The 12,391-nt window shown below is 39.2% G+C and overlaps 1 protein-coding gene across 1 annotated transcript in view; it reads left to right on the forward strand.

The window, feature by feature from the left end:
- APBB1IP (amyloid beta precursor protein binding family B member 1 interacting protein) overlaps nt 1-12,391 on the forward strand; it is a 94,240-nt gene that overhangs the window by 68,228 nt on the left and 13,621 nt on the right. The window contains exons 10-11 of the mRNA XM_074358036.1: nt 1,761-1,904; nt 5,654-5,764. Coding sequence (XP_074214137.1) covers nt 1,761-1,904; nt 5,654-5,764 — 255 coding nt within the window. The remainder of the gene's footprint in view (nt 1-1,760; nt 1,905-5,653; nt 5,765-12,391) is intronic.

Raw genomic sequence — 12,391 nt, forward strand, 5'->3', positions numbered from 1 at the left:
CGGTGGGAATGGGGACATTCTTTCTACGTTTATCAAACTGACTCCAGGTTGAGTTGAGGAAAGTAAAGCACCAGGCATCCCCAGCAGCATGGAGATTCAGTGTCCAAGCATGCCCAGCAGTGATGGGGACTGGGACCTGGAAGGCGACACAGCCATTGGCCGTTAATCAGTGCTCTGCAGCAGCTGCCTGTAAATCAGGGCCTGGGTCTGCCTTGACCTACACAATTGCCCGAATAGTTCTCATTACAAGACTTCAGCAGTATTTTTAAGGCTGGATGTGAAAGAAAATAAAAGCATGTTATACTATGAAAAATAAGCCTTATCCTGCTTGCGAATTTGGACCCCAAATCTGCTTGAATTTAAGAGATTATTGACAAGACGACTAATACCAGCTAAGTTGAGAGGAAATTGGGGAAAATGTGAGCAAAGGTGTCTCCCCGCCCCACTACATATGAATTGACTTGAAGGATGTGAAATTAAGTTATTCTGCTTCTATGAGACTGCATGAAAAGAGGTTGAGAATTATTTTTTTTAAAGAAGGCAAAAATAAGTTCGGATATTTGAACTGAAAATTAGAACAATATGTAATTTTATTACGTTGCTTTTTAAAAGACATTTCTTAAGAATTACATAATTCTATGCAGGTTTTGACTGTTGAAAATCTGCTCTTAGGAAATGTACTTTGTTACTATCTTTTCTGGTACTAATTGGCATCAATCTGATACTTTTCTGGTATTAATAATTGCCTTCTTCATTTTTTGGTAAGAAACTATTCCCCCAAAAGGAAATCTTAACCATTGTTGACAACATGGATGGACCTTGAGGGTGAAGTGAAATAAATCAGACAAAGATAAACACTGTATCATCTCATGCATCTGTGGAAGCTACAACAACAACAACAAAAAACCTGAAACATGGATGCAGAGAAGAGATTTGTGGTTGCCAGAGACAGGGGTGGGGGTGAATGAAATGGTAAAGGGGGTCAAAAAGTACAAACTTCCAGTTATAAAATAAGTAAGTCCTGGGACTGTCATATACAGCATGGTGACTGTAGTTTACTGTACCATATGGTACGTTTGAAAGTTGCTAAGAGAGTAGATCTTAAAAGTTCTCATCACAAGAAAAAAAAATTGTATCTGTGCAGGGTGATGGATGTTAACTAACCTTACTGTGATGATCATTTCACAACGTATACATACATCAAATCATTAGGTTGTACACCTAAACCTAATACAATATTATATATCGATTGTTATCTGGATTTAGAAAAAAAAGAAAATTAGGTCAAAAATAAAATATTAATGTATCCATACTTTATGTATAGAATTAATCATATATTATAATTTTTCTATTTACTAGCAGTAAGGTAGTCATTTTTTTTCACTTACAGGTAAGGAATAGGTTTTCTATTCACCGACTTAGAATAACAGAAACAGACTATGTAATGCTTGCTTTTACAATATACCAAGATTATTCTCACAACCTTCCTTATGAAATTGGGGCTATCATTACTCTAATTTTGCAAGTAAATGAACTGAGGTTTAGGAACAGAGCTAATTTGTCAAGAAACTTCTAGTCTATCTCAGGAGCTGAACCACCTTTTTTGGCAAATGGTATCCTATGTCAGTGTATGCATTCGATCAGAGCTGTAGACAAAATGATGTTTGGCTTGAAGGCAAGTTTGTCACAGTTTGTTTAAATGTGAACAAAGTATGTTTTCACTTTCTTGGATTTGTTTATCATCGGAATCTCAATTTCAGGAAAGTTTCTGTGGAACATCCATCATTGTGCCAGAACTCGAGGGAGCCCTTTATCTGAAAGAAGATGGGAAGAAATCCTGGAAGAGGCGCTATTTCCTTTTACGAGCTTCTGGAATTTATTATGTCCCCAAAGGAAAGACTAAGGTCAGAAAGGGAAAAAATTATGCTGTAGGAAAAAAGCATTATCATGAACAGGAAACTAAAGAAATCCTTAGATGTTCATTTAAATCCACTCTCTTCTGCTGTGAGATTTATGTTACTACGATGTATATACAGACATATATCCTATTAGACAGAATTACAGAAATCCTTCTGAATCTCTCCATTGCTGTCTCTTGAAAGTGAAGAATTTAATCTATTTTAAGGTCAGGTTTCAGAAATGATGACCAAAGCACTTTTCTTGAGATTAATTTGTTTCTTTACATACTGATTTTTTGAGGACTTTTTCCCTCCTTTTTTTACTCTATTATTGTGAAGTCATTACGGTAAAACTTCTTTTATCTGGAATCATAGAGGTATTAGGCACCGATAGATTTGCAGTTAGCCCTTATAACTTGAGTGTTTGAATTGTTCTCTGAAGTGTACTATACACATTTCCCTGACTAATGTAGCAAAGTTTGTTAGATATTTCACTTCTGTTTGGTAATTTAAGATTATTGCCTCAAATCTATAACGCACATAGTAAATTTGTTTCCTTTGAAATGTAATTGTAACCCTCATTCTAAATCTTAGCTTTTTCTAAGACTTTTCTTAACAGACGGCCGTTTTCACCTTTTGCTCATCTTTTAGCAGCTGTAGGCTATCTCTCCTCCTATATCTGGAGTAAGCCGAAGTTTTTGCCTTCACTGATGAATCCAGGGCACCACCAAATGGCATATTTTCAAATTGCAGCTTTCCTCTAATTAAGGCTTGACCCACAATCCCTTGCAGGTGGAGTCATGGTGCCCATCCAGGGCTGCTCCCACTAGTTAGAAATGGAATGCAGGAGAGCATTGTGGGAAACTCTTGGTCCAGAGCAGCTATTACTCCTGCCCGGTCTCAGCCTCAGAATGGATACTTTACCATCTGTGCTATCTTTAGTTCAGTCCCAGACACTGGGGACACAACAGTTGACCCACAAATCATTGGTTTTATTTTAGAAATGTTACGTCTTTGGCATTTACATATGAATAAGGCTATCACAAATAACACACTTAGTGACAAAAATTGGAAGCATTCACATTAGAGCTGGACAGAGTCCTTTTTGTCTCTGCTCCCATTAATGCTGGCACGGAGGAACTAGCAGGAAGTCAAGAAAAAGAATAACAAGTGTAATTATTGGAAAAGAAGAGGCAAAGCTCTTTATTCACAGTTGACATGATTGTCTACCAGAAAATATAAAACACTCAATTGAGAAACTTAATAGTTTGGTCCTAATGAACCAAATAAATTTACCAAATAAGAAACTTTTCCTTTATATAAACAATATGCAAATTAAATATAATGCAAAATATTCCATACATTACAGGAATTGAAAAATGCAAAATATCTAACAATAAACTTGACAAGAAATGTTTGAGATCTATATGGCATAAAATATAAAATGTAATAAAGGAAATGAGTTAGAGCCGAATAAATAGAAATGTACCATGCTGCTAGATGAAAAGATATTAATTCTCCTCCCAATTTTTCTATATATTCAATTCCAAGAAAAATTTCAATAGGTTTCTTTCTACTTGAAGTTCAAAAACTGATTCTGAAATTCATCAGAAAGAGATACTGTTCTGAAATAGACACACACAAAAATTATGAAGAAGACTAGGGAGACCTCGTCCCAGGTGTCAAAACATTAGACAAAAACAGGGCAAGAAGAGAAAACACATCAACAGAGAGCCATGTAATATAAGAGAAATTGAAGTGAGCACTTTATAGCAGTGGGGAAAGAATTTGATACTCAAATTAGCATTGAAATAATTGTATATCCATAGGGAAAAAATAGTTGCCTACCTCATACCATGTTCCAAATTAAATCTTACATTGATTAAAATATATTTGGAAAAATTATAAACTATTAGAAGAAAATGTAGGTCAATATTTTCATAATTTGGCAGTGGGGAAGCCTTCTTAGGCAAGACTAAAAACTCAAAATTTAACAGAGAAAGCTGACGGATTTGACTATATAAAGTTGTGTTTAATTCCTTATGGCCAGAGATACCAAACAAGAAGTTAAAGGCTAGCTCTAGAGTCAGAGAGTACATTTGCAGTGTGTATAACCAAGTACAAATATCCATAAAACATAAAAACTTCAACAGCTCATTGAGAAAAAGATAAACACACTCATAAAAAAATGGCAGTGCTTATTAAGTGAGAATTCACAGAAACAAATCTCAGAAGCCAGGGAATAATTAAAAAGTTGCTCTATCTTACTAGTAATCAGGAAAATATAAATTAAATAGTGAAATATTCCCTCCTGTGGGACTGATAAAATTAACAATGTTGATAATACGCAAATTTCATCGAGTGGGAAAGAAAAAGGGACAGCCATGCACAGAAGGCTGGAATGTAAGCTGATAACAGCCAAACGGATGGGGAGGACACAGTTTAGCAAGATTTGCATAGGCAAATATAAAAGGGAATAATCCTTCAAAGGCTGGCTCTGTGTTTGGCAGTCTGTCCCACGGAAGTATTTGCTTATATGCACAATATTTTTTGTAATAGAAAAATATTGAAATAACTTCTAATTATCTATAGTAGAATGGTGGAATAAATTGTTACATCTATACAGTGGAATGTTATGCAACTATACAATGAATGTGATATATCCTTTTTAACGTTCTGACGTAGCAAGAACCCAAGATAGAATGTTAAGAAAAAGAACAAATTCATGAAAAAGTATTTATAGTAAAGCCTCATTTATATTTTAAAAATTGTATATGCATATGTATGTATGCCTGTTTATATTTACACACGCATAGGTATATAAATGTTTACCCAAAAATATTTGGAAGAATGTCTTTGGAGAAATGAATGAAATCAGAAAAAAGAGTGACAAAGGAAGATTTTCATTTCATTATGTATAAAATAAATTGTTTTTTAAATTATGATGAATATGTTTTATTTTTCTAATTAAAAAAATTACAACTTTGAAAAGTATCTTACAAGAAAAAAGTGTACAACCATATATAAAGGAATAATTGTGCAATGAGGTGTAGCAATTCTGCCCTTTATTTTTAATTCATTAACTCTGTAAAAGAATTACAGGCTGGAAGGGGAGAAAAAAGAGGAATAGAACAGACTTGTAACTGAAGTGTAACCAAATATGTAGATTAGAGGTTGCACTCTTCACAATGCATATTGTAAGTGGAGGAGAGGGTTCTGTTTCCATAGCAACACCACCCGACTCTAAAGACAGCCTGAAGGGAATCTTTTCTCCTCGGGAGGAAGTGCATGAAGTGTGTGCTAATTTTCTGAGCATCAAATTTACCTCTCATTGTTCACCGTGAAGGGGCCTTTTTTCTAAATGCTCGATCGTGAAATCCATCACTGACTTAGAATGGCAAAGGCCAAAATGCAATTTCTGATGAGGTGCCGGGTCACCTTGTCTACACCATGTCAATAATGATGTCTTAAGGTCAGCCAGTAGGCTCTGGGAGTCCACGTGCGGCTGCCAGAACAGATGTGTAATCTTTTGCTCCGGTTCTGGCCTGTGGCACACAGGTTTGCCTTGGATGTACTCTTTTACTTCTTAACATGTAGGCTTAGCTTTTAGAAAACTACACGTGGTAGAGGCTTAAATTACCCGAAATTCTGAACTTTCCTGCGAAAATATAACCCTCCGTTGTGCCATCACGAACAACCTTGGAAATATATTACCTGTCAACTAGGCTGAGGTTATTTTTTTCCTTCTCTTTCAGACATCTCGAGATCTGGCATGTTTCATACAGTTTGAAAATGTCAACATTTACTATGGGATTCAGTGTAAAATGAAATATAAAGCACCCACTGACTACTGCTTTGTTTTAAAGGTATGTTATATGAAGTCCTTACTTTAGATTTATAAGCAATTTGAGTGAATATTTCCTTTTTTTTAATTGAAGTATAGTCAGTTTACAGTGTTGTGTCAATTTCTGGTGTACAGCATAATGTTTCAGTTATACATATACATACATATATTTGTTTTCATACTCTTTTTCATTATAGGTCACTACAAGATATTGAAGACAGTTCCCTGTGCTATACAGAAAAGACTTGCTGTTTATCTATTTTAAATATTGCAGTTAGTATCTGCAAATCTCGAACTCCTAATTTATCCCTTCCCATCGCTGGTAATCATAAATTTGTTTTCCATGTCTGTGAGTCTGTTTCTGTTTTATAAATATGTTAATTTGTGTCTTTTCCTTCAAATTTCACATATGAGTGCTATCATATGGTATTTTTCTCTTTCTGGCTTACTTCACTTAGAATGACGATCTCCAAGTCCATCCATGTTGCTGCAAATGGCATTGTTTTATTCTTTTTCATGGATGAGTAGTATTCCATTGTATAAATATACCACAACTTCTCTATCCAGTCATCTGTCAATGTACATTTAGGTTGCTTCCATGTTTTGACTATTGTAAATTGTGCTGTTATGAACATTAGGGTGCAAATATTTCCTTTTAAGAAAAAAATATTAAATGTTATATAGTTAACTACAAATATAACATAATAAGCTTTTTATTGTACACCAAAATAGGAAAGAGGAAAACATTCCTACCCATTCAGATCATTTCTCCCAAAGCCTGCTACAGAGTCTAAAACTCACAAACCAATCTGTCTGGATTTCTTCATTACTTTATGAAAATGAAAGCTCTACATTTTGAACAAATTTTATTTACAATTTTATTGACAAAGTGATAAATTTTTCAGTTCTATATCAGACTCTTATTCTATTGTCAGACATTTTTAGAAATTAGGAAGTTGACAAGATTTCCTAGAAAAATATAGAAAATACAAAAGTAGGGGAAAATATCATTTCTTAACAGACTCACAGACATAGAAAACAAACATGATTACTGAGAGGGGAAAGGGGTGGGAAGGGATAAATTGAGAGTTTGAGATTTGCAGACTAACTACTATATATGAATAGATAAACAACAAGTTTATACTGTGTAGCACAGGGAACTATATTCAATATCTTGTGTAACCAATAATGAAAAAATATGAAAAGGAATATATGTGTGTATATGTATGACTGAAACATGCTGTGCAACAGAAACTGACACTTTGTAAACTGACTTCAATAAAAAGTTAATTTAAAAAAATCTTTTTCTAAAAATAGCATTACTGGGTCTTGAAACTTTTTAAGGTGTGTGTTATCAAAAAGCAGTATGTATTATCAGTTGTCTGGGAAGGTTTGTTTACATTAGTACATTATTTTGGAAGGTTGGGCAAAAGTAACTTATCTGCCACATGTAACAACTGACTCCTGGAAATGGATTCAAGGAATTGATGCAGCTGTTCTGGCCACACCATTGCCTGGAAGACCGTAAATTCCTTTCCCTTCACAGCCTCACACCAGAGAGCAGGGGTTATCTCATTCCATTTGGCCTGGGTCCAAGGCTGTGTGCAGAATTTATCTTTTTTTCCTACAAATATACTTTGTTTTTTTAAATTCTTTTTTAATTGAAATGTTGTTGCTCACAATGCTATATATAGGTTACAGGTGTACAGTATAATGATTCACAATTTTTAAAGGTTATACTCCATTTGTAGTTATAAAATATTGGCTGTATTCCCTGCATTGTACAGTGTATCTTTGTAGCTTATTTTATCTAATAGTTTATACCTCTTAGCCCCCTCCCCCGATATGACCCCTCCCAGAAATTCCCCAGAATTTCTCCTTTCTTGGAGTCAGGGCTCCCCAGTTTCCTTCTGGAACGGCTGTCTGTGGGGCAGCTGTTCAGGAGACCTGGTTCCTGGCAAGGCTCCATTTTAGCTCAGTCACCTGCACTGCACACAGGAAGACTCCATCACCATGTTTCTGGAAAGGTCTGCAGCTGGACCCTGTGTGTCCGCATGTACTCCTGGCAAAGCTGTCACCCTTCCCGAGGAAGTAGGTCAGTCTACACTTGGGGGGGTTATATCATTTTCACAAATGAAGGACAACACTTAAATTTACCTCTGTAGCAAAAGTTTTCTTTGTCAAAGTCCGCATCCTTGGAGATGATCGTGAACACACACTATCATTTCAGAGGTGCCCACACTAGTGTGCTGCTGTCACACAGCTGCTCCTCCAGAAGTTGAGTATCTCCTAGACCCAACCATTCCCAAAGCCCAATTGAGCAGAACAGTAAATGCAAAGGCCCTGGGGTTGAGGCCTGCTTGGGTCAGAAGGAAGAGAGGGTGGGGAGAATGTGCTGCCTGCTTCAGGTTCCTGCATTTCTGGCCTGTTCCTGGTATAGAAAGTGTCCTGAGAACAATGGCAAATACATACCTTGCATCTATAATGCAGTGATTTAAACACTTAACTCATTTAATCCTTTTATCAACCTTATGACATGAGAGCCACAATTCTCCCTAGTTTTTAAGCGTGGAACCACTGCACAGAGATTCCTGGCCAGGGAGTGGCTGAGTCAGGATGAGAAGCCAGAGGGTGGCCCAGAGGCCATTCTCTCAGACACTGTCTGCTCAGACACAAAATCTCTGCGTCCCTCAGCCCCTCCACTAACCACCCTTGAACTGTGTCTTCATTATGTTTCTGTCTGCCCCCATGGCCCTTGTTTGCAATCCTGAGACTGTGAGAACTTACCAGAACAGGGACCCTCATTTCCACATGGACGTTCCAATGCCCTGCATCAAAGCGCTGCCCACATCTCTTGGGCAGGGAGAAGGTTTTGGAGGGAGGTTCTGAAATGCTTGCTGGTTAATAAACTGGCTGAATCAGAGTCAGAGGAGGCTGGTTAGAAATACAAATTCCAGGGCCCTGACCCACTGAGTCAAAACATTGAAGGTTGGGGCCCAAGAATCTTATTTTTTCCTAAGCATCATCACGATTCACTTAGGATTAAAATGGGCTCTAACTTTAAGCATCAATCACCAGGGCTTGTTTGCTATGATACCCTTCAGAGTGGACAAATAAAATGAAAGTTGTCAGAGGGAGCGAGGGCCCCAACACATGGCCAGGGTCCAGAGGCCGTAGCACAGATTTCCAGCAAGAGAAAGAAGAGATCTCAGACTCAGAGGTTCCCAGGATGAGGAAGCAGACACAGGGAGCAAGGGAGGAACTCAGTCTGACACAGGACGCAGGTCCTCCTGGACTAGAGCTTCTAGAATCCTCTATTCAAGGCCTGAGTCTTCTGGAACCGGTGGGGGCCTCCCCAGTGGGGGAGAGGGCTCAGAGGTGGGGGGAAAAAAAGCAGTTCTGATGATCTGAGAACAAGAATCAAGAGCAACCCAGGCGGAACATGCATTTCCCTTTTTCACAGAATGATGATGAGTTCTGATCTGAAGCCAAATTCTTTACCAGCAGTCCCCCTGCCCACTTCACTCTGAAGTGCCCGTCTTGGTTCCTTCCCAGAACATGAAGAATTTTTATCATTTGCTGAGTAAAAGGGTCTGTTACTGCTTGGAGAACCTGATTTGTTTCTGAACATTTTGGTCACTTGTTTGTCCTGTCCACTGTGGGAAAGAAAAAAAAAGCCCTTGATATGCAAATACTTCATGAGAGTGGCAGATTTACAGAAGTCAAAGAATTCCTTCGTACAGACATTGCAAAGGAATTCAGGATTACGGAGAAGCATGTTAAGAGAGCCTGTGAGCCGAGCCGGACTGAGAACTTCACCCTGGAAGCTCCTTACTCAGTAGGAATTCACGGATTCTGACAGTTCATGGAGGGCACTGTTGGGAAGGTTGGAATTTGAGTCCTGGCCTTGTCACCTGGCACACTTTGCAAGACTCCCTAACCGTCACTGCCCTCTGCTCCAAAATGGGAATAAGAACACTTCCCATGCAGATTAAACAGTATGTGCCCAGAAACCACCAGTGCAATGCTGAGAAACACAGCCCGCGTGCAAGAATTGGCAGGCGTTACTACTGCACTCCCGTACTAAGTAAATATTCCTACTGACCAGTGGTTCTCAAACTTGAGTGTGCATGAGACTCACCAGGAGAGCTGTTAAAACACTGATTGCTGGAGGGGAGGGTAGAGCTCAGCAGTGGAGTGCATGCTTAGCCTGCACATGGTCCTGGGTTCAATCCCCAGTACCTCCGTTTAAGGGAAAAAAAAGTTAAAAAAATATATATACAGATTTTTGGGCCCATAGAGTTCCTTGTTCTGTGGGTCTGGGATCAGGCCTAAGAATTTGCTTTTCCACCAAGTTCCCAGTTCACCAAGTTAACATCACATTAACAGCCCAGGGACCACACTCTGAGAAGGGACATGACCTGCCCCTTAAGAGGTCGAGCAATATGGTCAATAATACGGCAGTGACTTTGTATGGGGACAGATGGATACTAGACTTGTCGTGGTGATCACTTCCTAATGTAGGCAAGTGCCACATCACTAGATAGTACACCTGAAACTAAAGTAATATTGTACATCAACTATATTTCAATTTTTTTTAAATTAGTAAGTAAATTTTTAAAAAATTTTAAGAGGCTGTGCGTACTCACAAGAAAGATACCAGAATCCAAAGAAAGGACTTTGGTACTCCAGAGTCATGTCTGTGTTTGTGCTCTCTCTGGGACACATGCTCCCCTTCCCTGCAAAGTTGCTACTTTGTGAACTCTTTCTCACTCCATTCTGAGGGTGGCTGTGATGGGGAGATGGAAGTAAATAGCCCCGGGGAAGAAGTTTGTCTTTACTGAGCTCTGTTGAGAGGCAGAGCGTCAGGAAGGTCATAGAGAGAGTTTTGGAATTCCACTCCATCACTCACCTACTCCCTACCCTTACTCTGCTACGTTTTCTTCACAATCTGAAATTACATCACTTAGTGTTCTGTATTTTTATTGACTTTCTCCCCTAGTAGAATATAAACATCTGTAGGCAGGGGCTTTTTCTCTTGTATTCACTAGTATGTTTCAGAGCTGGATCAGTAACTTGACACAGTGTAAATTCTCAGCACACACCTGTTGAATGAAGGAAGGAAAAGAAATTCACGTCAAGCCCTACGTGCTCCCAGAAACCTGGTTCTATCATTAATATTGATCATGATAATAACAAGTCCCATCATGCTACAGGCTCCATGCTGGGTCCTTTTTATATATTACAATCTGCCCTGCATATCTGAGGGCTCCACATCTGTGGATTCAACCAACCTTAGATAGAAAATATTCAAGGAAAAAATTCCAGAAAATTCCAAAAAGCAAAACTTGAACTGGCTGGCAACTATTTATGTAGCATTTACACTGTGTTAGGTATTCTAAGGAATCTAGAGATGATTTAAAGTGGACAATAGGATGTGTGTAGGTTATATGCAAATACTGTGCCATTGTTTATAAGGGACTTGAACATCACTGGATTTTGGTATTTGCTGGTGTCCTGGAACCAATCACAGGTCACATCTGGGTCTCATCCAGTTGAGCTAAGTCATTCCTTTCTGGTTCCTGAGTCTGCTTTTTACCCACCAGGTCCAACTCCTGAACTCGCTGAAGATTTTGGCCACTTTTCCTCTGATTTCCACTCAACTCAGCCTTCTACCCCATACCCACTGACTTTTTGAAGCTAGAAATAGAGAAATCATCCTTGAAGTCCCTCCTCTTCCCTGTCTCATCCAATCCATCCTCATGTTCTTCTGGTTTTTATCATCAATGTCTCATCCAGCCCTCTCTCCATCTGGTCCTCCTGACTCCACGTCCACCTCCCGCGCAGCCGCCATTGCTGCCTGGATTCTCTGCTGCTCTGAATGTCTGATGGGCCCACTGCCTAGAGGACAAATTCCAGATGCTGTTTGGACACAAAGCCCTTGACTCTGGCTCCTGTCCAGCTTCTTTTCTGCCTCTTCCTTCCATGGCTCCCAGGTTTTGGCCACACAGAATTTCTGCACGTTCCTCAAATGTATTATAACATGCTGTCACCTCTTCCAAAGAGCCTTCCTTTGTTTTCCTCCTTAGCTTTTACTAAGAACCTGACTGTTTCATAGAGTGACCACATTTGTTTATGTACCTATGTCTCCCCCAGCAACACCCCAGCCACCACTTCTAAGTATGAGAGCCTCTCACTCATCTCTGTTTACCCAAGAATTGGTGTATTTCTCGGCACCCAGAGGTCCCTGCTGGATGCACGGGCCCTCGGTTCTCAATTATGATTCTCCCTCTCCTTTTGGCCTTGGATCAATGGCTTAACCTCTCTGGTTTCCCATTTGTAAGTTTAGAAGATCTATAAGGTCCCTTGTTGCAGTAATGATCTGCGGTCTCCCTCACCTCTGTGTGCTGTGCGGCACATCCTACGGGAGCTTCTCTCTGTGGTCAGGAGCAACCAAACCAATAGCAGGAGAGTCTGGCCAGTGGCACAGAGCCAGTATTTTTCCTTAAACCTCTTTGCAAATATTTTTTTCAGCAAAAGGCTCAAGGGAAGTAAACCCCTTGGCAAGGTCCCAGGACATGACAGGAGAAAAAGCACAAGGACTTGCCGTAGGATGTCCTGGGAGCCGGGAGGGTTCCCGCGCTAACTC

The sequence above is a fragment of the Camelus bactrianus genome, chromosome 35 (genome assembly GCF_048773025.1).
Source record: "Camelus bactrianus isolate YW-2024 breed Bactrian camel chromosome 35, ASM4877302v1, whole genome shotgun sequence".
In the NCBI taxonomy this organism is placed as follows: domain Eukaryota; kingdom Metazoa; phylum Chordata; class Mammalia; order Artiodactyla; family Camelidae; genus Camelus; species Camelus bactrianus.